The sequence below is a fragment of the Zootoca vivipara genome, chromosome 1, assembly GCF_965207765.1.
Source record: "Zootoca vivipara chromosome 1, rZooViv2.hap1.1, whole genome shotgun sequence".
NCBI lineage: Eukaryota > Metazoa > Chordata > Lepidosauria > Squamata > Lacertidae > Zootoca > Zootoca vivipara.
In genome coordinates, this window is record NC_142582.1 from 42,165,709 (window position 1) to 42,187,037 (window position 21,329).

General features: G+C 43.4%; 1 protein-coding gene across 1 annotated transcript in view; it reads left to right on the plus strand.

The window, feature by feature from the left end:
- The window catches only part of ESYT3 (extended synaptotagmin 3), a 44,944-nt gene that overhangs the window by 4,932 nt on the left and 18,683 nt on the right, over positions 1–21,329 (plus strand). Inside the window, exons 2-10 of the mRNA XM_060279091.2 lie at positions 6,501–6,542; positions 7,673–7,807; positions 8,450–8,526; positions 15,423–15,489; positions 15,580–15,669; positions 17,645–17,700; positions 18,595–18,715; positions 19,387–19,548; positions 20,368–20,450. Coding sequence (XP_060135074.1) covers positions 6,501–6,542; positions 7,673–7,807; positions 8,450–8,526; positions 15,423–15,489; positions 15,580–15,669; positions 17,645–17,700; positions 18,595–18,715; positions 19,387–19,548; positions 20,368–20,450 — 833 coding nt within the window. The remainder of the gene's footprint in view (positions 1–6,500; positions 6,543–7,672; positions 7,808–8,449; positions 8,527–15,422; positions 15,490–15,579; positions 15,670–17,644; positions 17,701–18,594; positions 18,716–19,386; positions 19,549–20,367; positions 20,451–21,329) is intronic.

Sequence of the window (21,329 nt, forward strand, 5' to 3'; positions counted from 1 at the left end):
TATGCAACATTTTTCTTTACAATATTGGACTTTCCTTTCGCTTCCAGGCATATCGGCAACATGAGTGACATTTCGGCTTTGGCCCAGCCGCTTCATCAGCTCTGAATCTACTTGTACTTGTCCTCCGCTCTTCCTCAGTAGCATGTTGGATGCCTTCCGACCTGAGCGTCTCATCTTCCAGCGTCATAACTTTTATATGCCTGTTGTCTTTGTCCATGGAGTTTTCTTGGCAGGGATACTGGAGTGGCTTACCAGTTCCTGCTCCAGGTGGATCACGTTTAGTCAAAGTTCTCCACTATAACCTGTCCATCTTGGGTGGCCCTGCATGGCATAGCTCATAGCTTCTCTGAGTTATTCAAGCCCCTTCGCCACGACAAGGCAGTGATCCATGAAGGAGATCTGCACTCATAGCTTTGATATTGTTCACCTCTCTCCACCAAACATCCCTTTCAGTACTGTCTTCAGGGCACTCAGAAACCACCAGAATCCACATTTGTTTGTTTGTTTTGAGCCACATTCTTGGAGAACCTTGGATCACAAGAAAATCTTTCTTCAGGGAACCCTTGTGACTCCTAAATATTATATTAGTGTATCCTTCTTTAATCCTTGAGTGGTATTGTAGCACTAGCAGCTTATTTATTTATGCATTGCATCATTTTTGCATCCCGCCCTTTCTCCAAACAGTTTAAGATGTGTTCACATTACCACCTGAGAGAGCAGTGAAGTTGTCCCCCTCCCCTGCATTTCACAGCTGTTCCCCCTCCCAGCTCTTCACATCAGTATGGCTTTGATTAATTTCTGTTTGTGTACACCAGGGGTACACAACCCGCAGGCTTCCAAATGTTGTTGAACTACACCCCCCATCATCCCTCATCACTGGCTATGCTGGCTGGGGCTGATGGGAGTTGTAGTCCAGAAACCTCTAGATGGCTGAAGGTTGTGCACCTCTGGTGTACACAGATGGCTATTGCTCTGCCTCTTTCAGTTGGAGGCAGCAATAATTCTGAATATGAGTTGCTGGCATCCACAGGAGGGGAAAGTGCTCAGATCCTGCATATGGTCTTCCCACAGCCACCTGGTTGGCCACTGTGAAAACAGGATGTTGGACTAGAAGAGACATTGGCCTGATCCAGCAGTCTCTTCTTATGTTCTTATATTGGGGGGGCCAGCACATTTATGAACAGGGATGTTTTTACCCTATGCAAAGGTGTTCACACCTTGGCTAGAGATGTATTAGGAATGACTGATGTATCTTATAACAAACGATACATATGCATTTGGGAGAGTAAACATGGATGAAAACCCCAGCACTGGCGACTCTGGGAGTGCACAGTAAATGAGAACGTGAACCTAGTCTTTGTCTGTGTTTCAGCCTCTCCCCCCACCCCACCCCGGAATATCACTAATCCTTGACTCCCCCACAAGGATCTACACACACACACACACACACACACACACACACACACACACCTCCCCGGCAGAAGCAGGCCTTGGTATTGTACTCTGGAATTTCCAGTGTATTATCACGTTGCCTAAAGTATCTGAAATATTTTCCCATCCTTGAATGTTGCTTGTCAAGTTTCTATTGCTTCATAGCTTTCTCTTTTACTTCTGTACAACATAATGTGCAGAAGGTCAAGAGCAGCTTTTCCTCCTTCACTGGAAAAAAATATTTTTCGCAGTAAAGGTGTTGGCAGTTATAAATATCTGAGAACATTATTAGACTTTCAGAAGGAAGTGCTTTAAAGCTAGATGCCTCTGTGTGATCATTTCCCCTTGGCGTGCCATAGGATACATTCACCACCACAAGGTAACTGTGATGAAAGTGTTGGTCTGGGTAGCGTAAACAGCAGAAGGTTGCATCAGTCGGGCCTGTTTAGAGCTTTCCCCATGTGTAAGGTTTTATTATGCATGCTTTTAAGTTTTTACTGCTTTCTTGCAGTGGGAGGGGCCCTCATTCTTGACATCAAACTCGAACCTGCCAGTTGTCTAGCTAGCTTCAGTCACTGGGATGGAATTGTCAGGAAACACTCTTCTATTTGATGCTTCCATTACTTTGTATATAATATACTGTCAAATCCTCAACCTGAATGGAATGCCTAGGTGATGCTCTAGCAAATGAGTCAATAGGTGAAACAAACTAGTTCAGAAGTGGACCATCTTCTGCGCCCCACAAGTCAGGGTCAGCCCTGCCACAAGGCAGAGTGAAGCAGATGCTGTGGTGCAGGGAATGGACAGTTGTGTGTCTGCCATGTTACCTATCCTACACCATTCAAGCTAGCTTCCTACTCTCGGGTGCAGTGTGACATTGCCTGATTGCCAGTGTTAAAGCAGGATTCAGCTGCCACTTCTGGTTTGCTTCAGTACATGGATTTGGTGTTGGGGGTTTTTTTCTCCCTATTTTTGACTTGCTCTGCCATGAGCCATGCATTGGGATGACCTGCATATACAGTGGTACCTCAGGTTACAGACGCTTCAGGTTACAGACTCCGCTAACCCAGAAATAGTACCTCGGGTTAAGAACTTTGCTTCAGGATGAGAACAGGCGCGGCCGCATGGCAGCAGTGGGAGGCCCCATTGGCTAAAGTGGTGTTTCAGGTTAAGAACGGACCTCCAGAATGAATTAGGTTCTTAACCTGGGGTACCACTGTACAAGTGCAAATCAAATATTCAAGTTTTACAAACCCTAACTGCAAACTGGCGAACAGAGCTGAATAAAGACCTGGTCTAAGGCATGCAACTAATGCACCAGTTTTGCAGGTTATGAACGCTAAGGCTGAGAGTAAAATAATTGGCATTGCATGTTTTTTTTTTATTTCTGCCTGATAACTTTCTATTGTTAAATCATTGGGTTTATAATTCCCAGTACTGATTCTGCAGGAAGTTTCACTCAGATCCACCAGTAGATATTGCTTGTGGAGGTATCAACAGCCTACCTAATACATTAATACAAACTTCTGCATGTTTACTCAGAAGTAGGACCTGAAGTGTTCAGTGGTACTTACTCCAAAGTAAGTATTAGACGTGTCTCACTTTGAGGGGGAAGGGCAACATCTTAGAGGGAGAAATTATTACTATTACTATTATTATTATATTAGAGTAATTAGTTGCTTGAAGTTAAAAGGTCTCCAAACACTTGGAACACATATACATAAATACACAGTATACCCAATATAAAGCATTAACATTGAATACAACATACGATACAGATGTTTTCTCTCTCAGATCTTGCTTCCTGCAATTGTTCCAGCCCAGTTATTTGCATGTTGTGGCATTTGCTCTTGTGTAACAAAGAGGAAGCTGTCAAGGTGAAAAACATTTTGTTTTTACTGGACAGCAATGCTCCACTTTCTATTTACACCTGTAAAACTGAAGGTTAGCTATAACATTCTTATCATAGGCAAGGAAGAACTTTAGGTTCTATTCAGTGGTGACTTTGCACAAGGTGGGGTGACTTCATTTTTGCAGATTGCTGATACCCATCAAAGCTCTCCCCAGTTTCTGGGGAGGTTGGCATACTATTTGCTGTCGTAAAACATTTCCACTGACACTGGCAAACTATTTTATAAGAGTGTTTTTAAACCACCAATTCATTTTTGTAAAAACAACACCATGGAAGTATACAACCAAATAATTAAAACATCATAAATTTGGATCTACATTCAGAACATTATTCCCTTAGAGAAATTTACATTTTATCACAAATAATCTAGGTAGACATTATTCTCTTAGAACATTGAAGTAAGATGTAGCTCATTTGTGCATTAAAGGTGTAATAACTGGTATCATATAGAGAGATTTGATTAGTATGAAAATCACAATTCGTAGTGCAGAAAGGTTTCACAGTTGAGGTCAATGCCACTTGGTCCCTGTGGTATTTGTCTCCTTTACTGTATTACTACCATAAATGCCAGCAGTGTTTGATCTCTAGCACTTGCACATTTTATCATGTAAGAGTAGCACCAATGTGTTACTACCATTTACTGTAGAAGATGAGGTGATTTTAAAATCCTGTGTGTGTTGACCTCTAGAAAAAAACATAGTAACTGCTTATGTGTAGAAAAGCATGCTGGAGGGCTTTTATGTTTTAATTTGTAGATGGAAAGAACTAGACTTAGCTTGAAACCTCCACTCTTAAAAGAAAAGATGCAAATTAATTCATAAGAATGAAGCTCCTTTATATCATGTCAGATCTGTCTATCAATCTCAACATTGTCTACTCTGAGAGACAGCAGTGTTCCCTAGGCTTGGCTAGAGGTATGGCCATGATGTGATCATTTCAACTATTCAACTAAAAAAGAAATGCTGGGCTTGAACTTTGGACTTTTGGAATGCATGACATGTGCTCTACCTTTCTAATAAAACTGTATTTGAATTAAGGTGAGACTTTCCCCAAGTGCACTTGTGGAAGCAGATTGCTGAGGCTGCAATCCAATTTGCTAGGGAGTAAGCCCCATTGACATCAATAGGTCTTACCTCTCAGTAGACAGGGTTAAGTTTTTGCTGTGAATATTTTGGGACAGCAGTAATCGTCTTGGATTCACATCTATCTGGGCCATGAACAGTGTGTATACTATCAAATTTTACATGTCACTAACGCTCGTTCAGACAGTGCTACAGAAGCAACATTTATACCGTAGTAGTGGGAGGAACTTGGAGTCAAGAGATTCTGTGAATGAGAAGATCTTCAAATGGAGAATTTGTCATTCTTGGAGCCAGTTCAAATGTTAATAAATAGCAGGCTATAGCATAGTCAGACTGAAGGTTCAGGTACAGTGGTACCTTGGTTCTCGAACATAATTCTTTCCGGAAGTCCGTTCAACTTCCAAAACATTCAAAAACCAAGGCGTGACTTCCGATGGGCGCAGGCACCTCAGACACAATAGCTGATAACCGCATTGGACATTCGGCTTCCGAAAAACGTTCAAAACGTTCAAAAACCGGAACACTTCCGGGAGCCAAAATGTTTGAGTACCAAGGCGTTCAAGAACCAAGGTTCCATTGTATTTGAATGCTCTACCAGCTCATACCTGCCAAGTCCCGGAGTGCAGAATCTGGGACCGGCAGCCGCGTGACACTGGAAGTTGCGTAGATGGAACTTTTGGTGTCGCTTTGCCCATCTATGGGCACCAAAAATGGCCACCGCCAGCTTTGAAAGTTGCGTCTACGCATGTCCGGAAGTGCGTAAGTGCAACTTTCGAAGCCGGCGCCGGCCATTTTCGGTGCCCATAGATGGGCAAATCAGAAAAAAAAAGGCCGCCGATAGGAGAATATAAGGGAGAATAACGGGAGACGTGATACGGGGGGACCGCCGGGAATAGGTAAGAAAAAACGGGGGTTTCCCGGGGGAAATGGGGTACTTGGCAGCTATGCCAGCTTAAACAGCAATAATAATGGAAGGATTAAACCCTTCTTGTTCTTGACATATTAGCCTTCCACAATCAGGGTATCTTTTTACCCTGAGGTGTATTTAAAACACAGTTGTCCCAGCTTGAGTCTGAAGTGGTCCTGTCTATTCCACAGGCACATAATGCATGTTTGAATTGGCTGAGCTCTATGAACTGAATGGTGCAGAAGCAAAAACCTAAAGCACCATAGTCAGGAAAGCTATGTAAATTCTACATAGGTTGGAGTTTTTTTTTTTTTGAAGAAATAATCTTGTGAAAACTGCAAAGCAAAAGTGTTTCTGGTGTATTGGGGGAGGGGGGTGCAGTTTAAGAGATGTTCTAACTTTCCATAGTTTGTAGGCATCCTTTCATTGGTCTTGTTTTGAGCCGCATCCTGTTAACGCAGCATAGAAAAACTGGCCTGGTCATGATAGAGAATAATTGGCTTGTCGAGCGGCTAAAATAAGCACTGATTTCCTCCCTAAGGGAGCTCTAATTAGTTTATCAAGGCAGAGCATAACTGGATGGGTGTGAGACAGACAGACACCCATGCTATATAATTAAAGCACATGGCTTACCCCAAGGAATCATGGGAACTGTAGTTTGTTAAAGGAGCTGGAAATTGTAGCTCTTTGAGGAGTAAGTTACAGTTTGCAGGAAATTGATGTGCTTGAAATGTACGGCAAGGAAAAATGCAGAAGTTTAGGATTTGGACTTTGGAGGACTGGCCTCCTGTTACTGAGAATTTGATCCTGCCTGTGTGCTTGCTTCTTTTTATTGTATTGTCAAGAATGCCTGACTGTTCTGTCTTCTGAAGGCCATTCAATGAATTTGAATTTCCCTGTTGGGAAAGGGGAGCCCAAAACAGTACTCTGGAATGTGTAGCAATAAGATTTGCACAAGCTTCCTTGGAAACCCATTACTAATTTTGCCAATGCACCCACATCAATAGACTATCTCACATTGAAAAGAACCTCGCAAATTGTTCTGTGCACCATAGTTTCTCATCAGTGTCTTTCATAATCCCGTTGTCTTTACTTACACCCTGTCTATAATTCTTTTTTGCAAAAAATGAGCTCACATCTCACTTTTTTGTTCATTCTTGCTTGCCAGGTTCACTTCCCTGATGTTGAACGGGTGGAATGGCTGAACAAGGTGAGGCACTGAACCAGCATCAAGACAAGTTTGATCTGGACAGACTTTATATACTCTCTTTAAAGCTAGATCTAAAACACAGCACATAAATGTCCAGTGAATAAATATATTTGCTCCAGTGGAGTGGGTGGGTTAACTGCTCGTGTTGGGCATACCACTTTTCAGGCAATTTACATAAGGTTTACATAAGAATTATCACTGGCCACAGGGCCATTCTAGTTTTGGACTGCATGTACTTGAGACCCTCTGTCCTTCTCATGTGTTTTCAGTGCAATCCTTGGTGCTGAACGTGTTTCCTGCTTCTGTTCTAGAATCCAGGAACGGTTGGTGAAAAGGGTGTGTGTGTGTGATTAATGTGTTTGCACACTGCTAGCCTCTTCACCACCTCGTCATTCCCTCTCTCCTTCCCAGTAAATGGCAGCAGACTCCACTCCTCACTGAGTGCTCCTGCTAGAATACACACACACACACACACACACACACACACACACACACACACACTTCTTCTTTGGCGATCACTCGTAGCCGAGTAAAATTATCTTCCATAAACACGATTTTAACTATGGGTCTGTAAGTGACTGTGGAGGCCAATTCTGGATCCACACGTCCTTCCGCAGTGAGGAAATTGATTTCCAGGCGGGAGTTGATCACGGTGTGGATTTGCCAAGACTGCCTTCCTCTTAGCATGTTTCTCCCTTGCATCCTCAGATCGAGTTTCTTCAAAGCCCATGACACCTTTGGTAAAGGCTGTTCTCCAACTGGAGTGCTCGCAGGCCACTGTTTCCCAGTTGTCAGTGTTTATACTACATTTTTTAAGATTTGCCTTGAGACAGTCTTTAAACCTATTTTATTGACCACCAGCTTTACACTTTCCATTTTTAAGTTCGGAATAGAGTAGTTGCTTTGGAAGACGATCTACACACACACACACAGAGAGAGAGAGAGAGAGAGAGAGAGAGAGAGAGAGAGAGAGAGAGAGAGAGAGAATATATACTGTATATGGAAACTAGCAAGTGCTCTCTCCCCCCCCCCCCCGCTTGCTATGTTTAGATACTCAGAACCACAGTACAGACTCCATTGTATGATGCAAAGCTTCTATCCTTTTTTTTTCTGCTTTGTGCGGTATTTAGGTCCTTGAACAGGCCTGGCCATACTTTGGGACCATCATGGAAAAAACATTTAAGGAAGTCCTTGAACCAAAAATCAGAGCAAAGAACGTGCACTTGAAAACATGTACATTCACTAAAATCCAGTTTGGAGACAAGGTAAGGTGACGGCATTGGCTGTGAAAACCTAAGCTAATTGATTTTAGGATATGTGGCTCGGGCTGGGGGAGGAATAGTGCTTAAAACCAAAGTAACTTCCATGTACCTATTTGTGAGAGATTTCCTCCTCCTCTTCTTGCACCTCATTCTAAATACCTTTATTCCTGACAAGTAGTCTGTTAGCAGAAAGGGCCAAAATTTGCGAAGACATTCCTCCATTTATACTGTGTGTGAACTGCTTAGTTTCTGCTCTTTAGCTCTTTAAATATATATATCAAGAAGTGTACTAAATAGCCAGCCTTTGTTAGGACTGTAACAACTTAGTGACAGTCTAATCAAAATATTTGACTCTGCCTTGAATTTTGTTTAGCAGCATTGTAAGATACCAGAATTCCTCTTCCATTTGGGAAACCTTGTTCCATTCTGATTTAGAAGTCAGCATGTCAACAGGACAGGATTTAGAGGGCAAGTTGTCTGCTATAACCAAGTTCAAAGTTCCGTTTCCTGTTTCCTCTGGGATTTAAATGGGTCTAGTCTGATATTTGAACATTCGTACTTGTTTTCCAAGGCAATTGGACCTTTTTCAGTATGTTGCTCATCACAGTGGCTGATAACACTGCTGTGGGTCTTCTCTGCTTTCAGTGCCCTAAAATCAAAGGAGTAAAGGCCTATACCAAAGAAGTCGATAGAAGACAAGTGATCCTGGACTTGCAAATATGGTAGGGAAATATTGCTCCCCGCCCTATAGCTTGTCACTGAGAATTCTCCAATCTTACAGTGCAGTGGTCAAGGAAAGTCAATGAGCTGACTTGGGCACCTTGATAGAATTGCTTTCCATGAATCAATTATATATCAATTATATTTTTATCCTCCTCCTCTGGAGCCTCAAATAGAAGGACATATGTTGCTATACTGAGAGATGTTTGAAAATAGTTTGGGGAAAATGCTGAGCCCATTAAGGAAAGTATATTTATTATTATTTAATTAATGCAGAGCCTGTGCTGTTTGTTGCTATTTCTGTGCTTGCATACAGTCCTGTTCCTACTTTGCTAAAAGAGAAAAAGTGCAGTGGGCAGCTACAAGGGGTCTCTGCAGTCTGGTTCACATGTCAGATCATGATAAACCAAGCTATGGCTTCTCAGGAGGACTATGGGAATGTGTAGGCTCCCAGAGAGGAACTTGCAGTTGCTTTGCTCCTCACCAGTATTATTATTTTTTGCTCCCATACTATGGCAAGGAAAGGTTTGGCTTAGCCTGTCCTCCAAATCCAGGATTGTGGTTAAGCTCTCTCCTAACTAACCAAAAGCTGTAGCCAGTATTTATTCATGATGCTGCAAATTACTGTCTCTCTGATGTGGCTGCATTTAGAACAGGCATCTCCAAACTGCGGCCCTCCAGATGTTTTGGCCTACAACTCCCATGATCCCAAGCTAACAGGACCAGTGGTCAGGGATGGCGGGAATTGTAGTCCAAAACATCTGGAGGGCCGAAGTTTGGGGATGCCTGATTTAGAACATGGCAGATTTTAAAAACAGCAACCTCAAAACTGGTGTGGTTTTGAGAAACAAGAAATACTTGAAGGTATGAGGATGGTGCCTGTGAAAGTTCACCAGCAGAGTGATACACATATTCTACAAAACATGTGATTTTATATTTGTTATGGTGCTGAATCCTTCTGCCATCTTGACTTTCTCGAAGTTTCTAGTCCTTATAGCTATAAAAATAGGTATAAAATAGGAAGAGTATGCTGAAAGGAGTGGCAACAATATTACTTTGGGTGTCCCCTCGCTCTCCAAGGGCAAAGTAAAATGATTTATCATGAATTGTAGAGTTGGAAGGAACCACAAGTGTCATCTAGTCCAACACCTTGGAATGCAAGAATATTTTGGGACTCAAACTCACAACCCTGAGATTAAGAGTCTCCTGCTCTACCAACTGAGCTATCCCAGCCTACAGTAGTCTCCAAAACCCCATAAAACTGCAGATTCCAGAGAAGCTACTTTGGGCAAAGTATTGTGTGGTGCTGGCTTGTTCAAGCCAGTTCTTTATAAGACGTGTTGTTGAGTTGCTTTAGTGGGGAATGCATTTGTTTTTTTTTTTAATTTTTTAAAAATGGAACAGTGTCTTGGACACAGCTATATGTGCCCTCTGGGGTAGGGCATATAATTGTGAAAATGATTGGTGGGTGTCCTCTCAGATAGGGCTTGGACATGCAGGTAGCTTTCCATTACAAATAGGCCAGTCTTGCTTGGCTGGTATCCGCAGTCCTCCTTATGACTCGCAGAGGATGCTGTGTTGAGGTCACCTAAGGAAGAGTCCCAGCAGAGGGGAGGATCCAAGTGGACAGAAAAACTGGCTCATCCAGTTGGGCACCTTGGAGAATGTTGCCTTGCCTTGTGAACTGGGAGCAGCTGTCAAATCCTTTCTGCAGCTCAAAGAAAAAGTGGGAGCAGCTGGAATTCTCTGTTTGCACCTGTAACGTGGCAAATGCTCCACTACTTTCAGTGAATTTAAATGTGACCTGCAATAAAGCTAAGCAGGTTAAACGTGGAGAAGAATTCCTTCCTATCGAAGTGTTGGTGGTTGGGAGGTTCTAGCTCTATGCTGAAGTCTTGTGAGGTTTGCTTTTCAATGTGAAATTGCTGGGTTTTTTTGGGGGGGGGAATAGTCAAGATTAAGGAGAAATGAGGACCTATCATATTTTGCCATGTTTTCCCCCACAGCAGTTCTTTCTGCAACTTGCTGCTTTGGTGCCATTTCCCCCCCCCCCTATCTTTGAAAGGCTTCTTCACTGCCTGATCTCAACCAATTAGGGAACACGTGATGAATATGGAAATAACACAGGACTCTGTAATCAGGTGTGGTTATGTGATGACATCACTTAGGGCAAGCAAAGACTCTGAATGAGGAAGGGAGAGAGGAACAGGATCTCTAGTTGTCCAGGTCAGCAGGGAAATGCACTGTCTTTTCTTGGTATAGAATCATAGAATCGCAGAGTTGGAAGAGACCACAAGGGCCATCCAGTCCAACCCCCTGCCGAGCATGCTGGTATGCTGCACTCATGATTCCATTCCCTGCTGTAGGGCAATACATTTTTCTTTCCTGGCCTAGCTTTTATCTGTGCATAGTTGTACACAACCAGTTGCGACAAAATGTGGACATGTGCCCTGCCTCAGCTAGTCCATTCTGTGCAGCTGAGTTGGAGAGAGAGAGAAAGAGAGAGAGAGCGCTTTGGCATGGTGACTTGGGCAATGCACGCAAGTTTACACCTTTTGCAAAGGGGTTGGGAGATTTTTTAATGTTTAAAAAATGACATATGAGTTTTGCAGGTATGAGACAGCTCACAAAACATTGCTGTTTTGACTTAACCCTATTTCCATATTTTATATTTAGCTTTTGTTAAACGTTGGCATTACTGCAGTCTTGTCTATGTGGTTTAGAAATACAGTGGTGCCTCGCTTAACGCATACCCTGCTTAACGAAATTTCCACTTAACGAAAGGTTTTTTATAGCGGAGGTTGCCTCGCTGGATGAATTCGTTTTATGAAAAATTCATCTAGCGAATCGCGGTTTCCCATAGGAATGCATTGAAATTCAATTAATGCGTTCCTATGGGCAAAAAAATTTTTTTAAAAAAATTCAATGCATTCCTATGGGATTCGCTGGACAAATTTTTCATTATAAGAAAAGACCCGTGGGATGAATTAAATTCATCTAGCGAGGCACCACTGTAGTTTAGATTAGAAAAGCAAGGCTGATTGTGTGGAATTGACAGTCATAAGAACATAAGATCTCTAGCCCTGCTGAATCGGGCCAAAGGCACATCTGCTCCAGCATTATGTTCTCATGGTCAGGGCCGGCTCTAGGTAGACCCCCAGTGGCGCGGTGCGCCGCATGGAAACCATGCTGCGCCCTGCGACGGCGGGGGCGCCAGAGCGATCTCCACCCCTCAGCGCCAGGGCGGCCGACCTGCTCGAGACTGCCCTGCTCATGGTAGCCAAGCAGGTGCCCTAAAGGGGTACTTAAGGCTGACTTGGTTGATGCCCGTGACTGCTTTTTACTTAAGTGCATCATTGCTGCACGTTACCGGTTGAAATCAACATTGATCAAAGCTGAGTAACTTAATTGGCAGTACTTCGAGAGTTACACAAGACCGCATGATGGTGATTACATGACGACATAATTTATTTCTTGGCTCTTGTCAATGCAATCTGATCATCGTGGCTCAAAGACAACGGAGGAATCTGAAAAGCCAGTAACATGCAATGTATAATTGCCTGATTAGTGCAATCTGCTTTGGAGGATGTGAAACACACAGATTGTGAGCATAAGTGCAGTCGGGGGGGGAGTAATAGTTGCAGCAATTAACGCAAAAGTATATTTCGCACACGCCCCTTTGGCAAAACACGAGCATTTTGTGGGCTGGTGGTGATAATGTGTAATAGTGTAAGGAAATACTTGTCTTTCAGACTGCTTTGGGCTGGCCACACCCACTTGTCAGCAGTAGTAAATAGTGTGATGAGGCATTGCTCCTCATCTGACCTCTGGCTGATCATATCACTGCTGCTTCGTGTGTGATAGAGGAGTGAGATGGGGTGGAGGTTGCCACAGTGCAAATGCACTGGCGGGGACCACCGTGTTGGATCCATCTCACTGCCACCTCCAGCCTCCCAGTAAGCAGCAGCAGTGCAACTGACCCAAAGTTAGGCACGGGATGGGTAAAGCCACAGTTGAACAATTGCAAGCATGAGACTGCACTCCTGATTTCTCCCTTTGCAGCCTTGGCTTATATCTGACATGCCATTTGGATTTGGTGCCCCATGGCTTTTGGGCTGGATAGGTGCCCCTCAGAAGCTCCTGATCCCTGCCAAAAGCAGCACAGTTTACATTCGGTGCCAAATTTCTATGAACTGTGTGCCTGATTTGTGCTGGGCAGACTCACCTGTTGCTCACCGCCGAGCAGTACATTTGGAGTACATTTCTGAATGTCCCTTTGCAGCCATGGTGGCTTTTGGTGCTGTTTACGGTACATTTGGCACCCAAGGCAAGTGCTGTTTCTTTCTCTGGGATTGGCTCCACTTCATGGAGAAGTGGCTGCTACTTGATCTGGCCTCCTGTTTCTTCTCTGCTCCCCCTGCCCTGCCCACCTAAAGGCTTTGCTGTGCAATCTTCCCCCAAACAGCTTGTGAGCGTAGTTCACTTGGGCATCAAAGCAATGTTAACACATCTGAAATGACTCATCCATTTAACTGATAGACTACAATGCATGAGCAACCCATTTTGGATTTAATAGCATGTGTCTTGTGCTGTCACATAGGAAGTAGTTTGAAAAACGGGTATCCAATTAAATCTGTGAATCAGCTCACTGTCATACCCCTGTGACAAGCAAGTTGTGCAAGTCTTTTCCTCCTCTGATCCTGCTGCACAGCTCTGTTTTGGCCTAGCCTTTGCTGCTGCTGCTGCTGCTGCCTCCACTAAGGGATCTTCTTAGAATTGTAGAGTTGGAAGGGATCCTGAGGGATCATCTAGTCCAACCCCCTGCAATGCAGGAATGTACAACTGTCCCATATGGGAATCGAACCTGCAACCATGACGCCATCAGCACCACATTCTAACCAACTGAACTATCCGTTGTGCTAAAGGAGTTTAAAAGGGCCCGATTTGTGAGGCAGGATGACCCAAAATATAAATGGCTTCCTCAAAAGTCGAGCTGGAAATGGCACATCACAGCTTTAACACCAAGCTGTTAGATGTTTAAAAGGGAATGGAAGTTTCCCTAAAATATCAGGATAGATATGGATTGCGTCTAATCTCATGGAATGGAGCCAGAGCCAATGGTAATGTGTACACAGCCTAAATTTGCCTCTCTGTGGTTTTGGTGATAGAGCTTTGTATATATACATTCCTCCTGAAAATGCTGTGTATACAATGTTTTTGTTTAAAAGGTCTAACATAAAATATCTCAAAGCACAAGGAAGCTAGTCTTTGGCTGATGGGTGGATTGGCTGTGCAAAGGTTCTCCCGCTGGATTTGTCAAATTGGGCAGGGTGTGTTGAGAGGAATGTAGCTCTTAGCCCTTGTTGGCTGTCGCAGCATCACACTGCATGCTTGAGAAGGGCTCCACATTTGTGGGTGAGAGTTGCAAGAGCTGAATAAGCATGTTATCATCATGTCAACTCAAAGAACCAGTTTGGTATGGAGCAGGATGTGACATCCATGCTGAAACCTTTGGAGAGATGCATAGGGATGCAGCTCACACAGGATGTGCAAGTTTAGATTAAGACTCTGGAGATGCTGTGACATGTGAGTTTTGACTAAACTGAGGTTTGCTTTGGTATGCCTTACTGGCTGCTATAGAAGTCACTGGGTATTTAATGTGTGCTTTTTAATTCAGAAGGGATGCATAAAATTACCATATATACTCGAGTATAAGCTGACAAATTTTACCACAAATAACTGGGGAAACCTATTGACTCGAGTATAAGCCTAGGGTGGGAAATGCAGCTTGCAAGTGGCAGAGGCAGCAGGGGAGGGAAGAGCGACGAGAAAGGAGCCCTAAGCAGGTGTTTAATTTTAAACCTCCTTTCAGTGCTGAACATAAAATCCGAACAATTCTGGTTCCTCTCAGTTCTAGACTTGTATAGCTGCAAATAACTGGAAAATGAAAAGAAATTTTGCAGCCTGGTTATTGTGTGTATGTCTTTGCAGATTCGAATCTGGTACAAATATGTGCTTTGGTCAGTCTCTAAAGATGAGAAAAAGATGCATGCAACTAGCTTGTTGCCCCCTAACCAGTGGCATAAAGCTAATCTTGAGACTTACATTTATTTAGATTTTTTTTTGCTTTTTTACAATCCAAACAATGGGTGGGGGAAGCTTTCTAAGAGGCATAGTAAGAAGATCTGAGAGATAAATTGACTTTTCTAAGCAGCTGCCAGCTGCCTAAGACAGGTGAGCAAACTGTAAAACATATTTGTTCAGAAACCTTATAAAATGTATTTGCTTGGGGACATGGCTGGCCCAAGACATTTTGGCACTTGAGGTGAACCACAGTATGGTGTTTCCCCAGGCAAGGAGGATTGAGTGACAATCTACATCTGGAACAAGGCAGGGATAAAGATCTACAGTGGGGACAAGGGTGGGAGGAAACCAGCAGCACCTCCTATTTGCCTAGATGCCACTCCAGTGCATGCCACAGTTGTTGCTGCCACCAGGGTAGCAGCAGTAATAATATTATTATTATAATATTTTAGTTATTTATACTCCGCCCATCTGGCTAAGGTTGCCCTAGCCACTCTGGGCAGCTTCCAACACATATAAAAATAATAATCAAACATTAATAGTAACAGTGGAAAGTGATGCATTCCTTGGAGGTTGGATCTGCTGCCCCTGCTGATCCTGCCACCCAAAGCAGGTGGGCCAGCCCCGCTTGGAAAATCTGGTCCCTTGTCCCCTTGTTTACAGGGAGCTTGCAATTGGGTTTCCTTCTTGATTTTGTAATCAACTGACTTGCAGCTAAGGTAAGTCGCTTATGACAATGAGAAGGGTGTTTGGTATTCTGTATCTCAAGGGCTTTTTTTCCTTGCAGATTAGTGACATGCTAATTTGTTCTCAGTTATATAGGTGACTGTGAAATTCACATGGAATTGTCCAAGTTCAAAGTAGGAATGAAAGGAATACAGGTATGTATAGCTGCACTTTACTTGAAGTTTACTAAATGGTGTGAGCGGCTGAATACATTACACTAAATGCGGTTCCCTTGCCTTTTGTAGTTGTATGGGACGTTGCGAGTGATACTGGAGCCCCTGCTGACAGATCCACCTTTCATTGGTGCTGTAACCTTGTTTTTCATCCAGAAACCTGTAAGTTATGAATTCTTGTCTGGAGTTTATTTCTGCTTTGAATTTACATATTGGTCAGTGTGTCACTTAAAGGAGGCACAGAGTAAATGTAATCAGCAGACCTTTTCCAAATGCTTATGAGCTTTATGCTGCACTGTGGAAAAGGTGACAATTAAAACAGAGGTTCAAGATGGGGAGGGCATAATGTACAGCCTAATCCCATACACATTCCTTAGAGGCAAATGCTACTATGTTGAAAGGGGCTTGCCCTTAGTACTAAGTGAGAATAGGGTGACAGCCTTTGATCTCCTTCTACAGGGGTCATTAAATCATTGAGGCTTCTTCTCAATTTGCTTAGTCTCAGAAAGATCATTTCTGGCTCAGTACATTTTGCTGCCTGAAATAAAGTTCAGTAGTGCCCCTCTCTCCAGAAAGAGGCTCTCTCTCAGGGTGGTCACTTCACCCTGCTGCATGCAGTGGCATAGCAATGGGTTGCCAGTACCCGGCACAAGGAAAGTATTGTGCCCCCTAAGACAAATATTGCGCCCCCTGACCAGTGCTTCCATTCAGTGCTGCTGCTGTTGCGGAGCAGTTGCAGGACATGCGTGCATGCCTTCTTGGGCTGGGGCCCGCCTCTAAAACAATTGCACCCAGGGCAATCGCCCCAGTAGCTCCCCCACTATATACTTATGGCTGCATAGTAGGGCTGCTTCTAGGAAGAAAGCTTAAATTCTTCTCTTAGGGCTGTGGTGTTTTCTGTTAGGTAAGAAAAGCAAAATGCCTTATGGTACATAGGTTTCGAATGATAATGCCATTTCTTAAAAGTTCTGGAATTTGTTAATTACTTAGACCAGGGTTGGACAGCATCTGGAGGGACCAAGTCTGCACTTTGAAGCTCCGCGTCTGAGTGCTTTTTTTTTTTTAGGGTGGGGGGGAACTGCTGCTTTCTCCAAGAAAGCCTGCTCTTTAACACGGACACAGAGCTTTAAAGCTCGAATCTGTGCCTAGAAATGCAGCACAAAAGGAAGTCCGGATGAGACCCCAGTAATTAACCAGTTCCAGAACTCACATTGCTGGCTTTGGAAACGGCATTGCCATTTATTGTGCTGTAAAATACCACCCTGATTTAGGCATGCCTAATTGAGTTGAGAAAGCTGGCGCACACTGAACAAATATATGGGAAGGATCCAGACAGTATGGCAAGCCTCAAGTTCATCTCCTTCTCAAGCACATTGTTGCCCTGAGGCTTCCACAATGTGTGAGCTAATTCTTTGCTTGTGGAACTCGTGGTAGCAGCCGCAATTTCTTTATAATAGGCATGACTCTCCAAGCCTTCAATGTTTGTGAGTAATCTGAACTCAGTCGGAATTACCACACGGCGCAGCTCTCATACCAAACTGACATGCCCACACATCAGAGACAAATGGAAATAACTATTGTTATTGCTATTAATTACCCACCCTTCACCGGCAGGCTTTATGACAGGCATGTTTATTGGGAGATTTCAAGTGTTTGAGGGATCTAATGACATTCGGTGTATTCTGTACTGCTGGATTTTAGAGCACAAAGGTTCCCAAGCAAAAGTTCCAGGCTCAATCCTTGGCATCCCCACATAGGACTAGAGAAGACCCCTTGCCTGAAACCCTGGAGAGAAAAGGCCAATCTCTGTAGAACATGGGTGGGGAATTTGTGATCCTTGAGAATGTTGGACTTCAGCTCCCATCAGCCTCAGCCAGCATGGCCAACGGTCAGGGATGATGGGAACTGTAGTGCAACAACATCTTGAGGACCACAAGTTCCCTCTTCCTGGTGTAGAGAATATTTAGCTAAATAGGCCCAAAAGCAGCTTTGATCCTAATTTGGTCCCTACTGTTTGCCAGTTCTGTATTATACAGATTTGTATGTTTATAAGTAAATACATACATGTTTGTTCCTGTGGCTAAACTCGTGGTTTCTCCTTCCCTCTCCCTCCCTCCCTCTTTAATTCCTAATATAGCATTTGGAAATCAGTTGGGCAGGACTGACCAACCTGTTAGATGCTCCAGGCATTAGGTAAATATTCACTTGTTTCCATCATCCTAAGGAAAACGCTTGTCTCTGAAGGAAGGTGATGTGCCAGGTGTCAGAGTCGTGTTGGGACCAATTCACATATTACAGTCTCCAAAATGAAGGCCATTTCTAACACCCCCTTCTGTATGGCAGCTGTTCCATACTAGTGGCTGTAGGTATGCAGAGTGTCTCTCTGCCCATCACATGGAATGCCTCTGTTACTTTTTGAAAATATATGAACTCTTCTCAAATGGTGGGGAAGGATAATAACATATTTTGCCACAGTTGCACTTGTGGGATTTATTAGCTTGCTTTGCAACTTTTCTTGGATTTAATATTGTGGGCATTCAGATATTTGGCTTTGTAATGAGATTTTTTAATAATAATAATAATAATAATAATAATAATAATAATAATAATAATAATTTTTTATTTCTACCCCGCCCTCCCCAGTCAAAAACCGGGCTCAGGGCGGCTGACACCAACAGAATTACAATAAAACATAAAAACAATTAATTAAAATGCAGATTAAAATACAGTATTAAAATTTAAAGTGCAGCCTCATTTCAAGTAGTCCATAAATCCAAGCCATGAGGGAGGAAACACAGGGGTCAGGCTGAGTCTAACCCAAAGTCCATGGTACTAGGTTGGCAAAGGCTACTCTAGAGTTCCTCCAGCATGAGCCAATGTGATTTTCTTTTTTTCCTGCTGAAGCAAAAAAAAAAAAAATCCCAAGCATGTCAAATTTAACCAGGACACATACACACATTCCTCTTCTGGGTTATTTGTAGCAAGACAGTCAATTTTGTAGCTGTGGCTTTGAGCCTGATAGGTCTGCCTTAAGCATAGCTGCTGTACAAAGCATTAAAAAAAAGTGTGGTTTTTTTCCTCTTTCAGTTCATTTTCAGATACCTTGATTCAAGATCTCATTGCTGCCCGGTTGGTGTTGCCAAACAGAATCACCATCCCACTGAAAAAGAACATTGACATTTCTCGCTTGAAGTTCCCTATTCCATGCGTGAGTCGTATCTGAGAATGGTGTTCTTTAAGTCTTGGCTCAGACAATAAGAGCACACTCTAAACAAGCATTGTCCTTTAGCTCCTTTACCCATTACATTGTCCTCTAGCTCCTTCAGGCACCTGTCTAGGGACAGCTCGTCCTGCTTTGTTTGCAGGGAGATGAGACGGTATTGGCTATTTAATGAGCATTCACTCCCAACACAATATTGCAGCAATTTCCGTGGTATTTTCTCTTCCCTTATCGCACAAGTTGCAATTCTGGGAGCAAGTTGGGCATGTTTCGTAAGAACTTCATATCGGCTTTAAATCGTGCAGCCTGAATTTGCCGGTGTGTGCGATGGAATCCCATCCCCAAAGAGTTGTTCTACACCCCTAGTTTGCATTCGCTCTTACCCACCACTTGATTCTTTCCTCATGGGGAGGTACAAAGAGAGAACATGGCAGGCTGAGAATGAGTCTGCAGTGAATACTCTGGTGGAATATTTTAGTAAAAAGCTAACCCTCGTCAAATTTCATTAACCAGCTTCCGTAGTGATAGACAGCAGGCATGTTTCTTGCTGTGTTTATAGGGTTTTCTTAATCGTAGCTTTTTATAATGTAGGCATCTAGTGAGGATTCTAAGTATATATTTTTAAAATGTTTCTTTGTGTTTTGGTTTTGCTCTCCAAGGGAGTAATAAGAGTATACCTACTAGAAGCTGAAAACCTTGTCCAAATGGACAATTTCCTTGGGAAGTCGGACCCTTACGCTCTTCTGAGGGTTGGTCAGGTGCAATTCCGAAGCAAGACAGTGCACAGGAACCTGAACCCCATCTGGAATGAAATGTTTGAGGTGACGTTTCTCCTTGAACTCTTACCAGCAATAAGCTGGAATGTAGTGCTCTCTCCTTGTTCAGAATTCTAGACAAAACTAAGTTAAATAAAATAAAGTTAAATAAAATAAAAAAGCCTTTCCTTTGGAAACTACGTATATGAGTAAGTAAAATTTAACTGGTGGAGATGGGTAAAGTTCCCTGTGAAATATTTCACTACTGACTCCTTAACCAACATTTGTTTGCCTGAACGGTGTAGCAAGGCTTTAATGAGCAAGGCCCTCATTAAGCTTCATCAGGGGTCTAGGCACCAGGTGTGGCCCTCCAAGTCTCTCTACCTGGCCCATGAGACTCTCCAAAGGCCATGCCCCAGCCCCTTAGCCCCCCCCCCCAATTGCATTCACCTTTGTGCTTGGCTGGAATGGGTCTGTGAACTCTCCTAATGTTTGCCTGAATGGAGATTATAAGGGTGGGTGGGTGAGTGGGTGCAGAAATTTGCCTACCCTACAAAGTTACACTCATCACTCTGAACGTTTTTGCCTATGGTACAAAATTGTCGAAAAGAGAAGGCGACCGTCAGGCTAAAAATGGCTCCCCATTCCTGAGTTACAAGATGGGAAATCATGTACCTTTTTGATTTTAATTGAGTATCATGAAAGGGCAAGCAGGCATTTTGGCATCTTCCCCACTTCTGCAGGATTGTGCTTGGCAAACAGGAAAGTTCACTTTCCGCAAGCTTCAGAATAATAGGAAGGCTTGCATTTGTGCAACTGCATTTCGAGAAAAATAGCTGTACAATATTCTGTTACTTTAACACACACTCTCTCTCCCCCCTACAGTTTGTTGTTCATGAGATACCTGGTCAGGATCTAGAGGTAGACCTGTATGATGAAGATCCCGATAAAGATGACTTTCTGGGCAGGTGATGGATATAAATTTTCCTCTTTCATCTGTGCAACCTTCTGCTTTATCTCATTCTGCCCCTTCTGCAGCAAAAGAGCCAGTGTGATTAGTATTCAGAGAAAAGTGCCAGGGTACAACCCTCCATGGGCTATACCATTTCTGAATTCAGGTGGGGAAACTGCAGATTGCAATACTTTTCTGGTTCAAAAGCATTCTGCCATCAACAACTAGAGGGTAGAGAATAGTTAAATTCCTCCCCCTGACATGCTAGTTTGTTCTTTTTATCTACATATATATATATATAAATGTAAACTGGCCATGTGGGTGCGTCTCCACTTTTCTCCGAAACTGCTTGACCGCTTGCATTCAAATTTGGACACAATGTCCCAAGCAAATATGCAAGTGACCATATACAGTTTGTGTAGATAGATGTCACACCTATGGCAGGTAAAGCAGGTAAAACCCACTGTTCCCGAACACAAAACTCAGGCAGCCGGGGATGCTGGGAGCACAGGAGAGGTTGCAAAACAGCACCCTCTAGCGATGGCTACACTGGTACTGCAGCTAGGAAAGCTTCCCTCTCCACAGCATCTCGGCTTGGCTTTGCAGACTGGGCCGAGGGGGCGGGATAGGTCATGGGTTGGGACAGGGTGGGGCCAATCACAGGGATGAGCCCGGGGGTGAGGGAAGAAGGGGGCAGAATAGGTCATGGGTCGGAACAGGGTGGGGGCAGTCACAGGGATGAGCCATAGCAACACGTGGCCGGGCCAGCTAGTATATGTAAATAAAAGTGCAAGGGAAAGCATTCTGACATACATTTGCTCTGTCTGCATTCTGCAGTGGTATAGTCTCAGTACAGTTATAACTTTTCATTTTTAAACACAATGGTAAGTTTAAA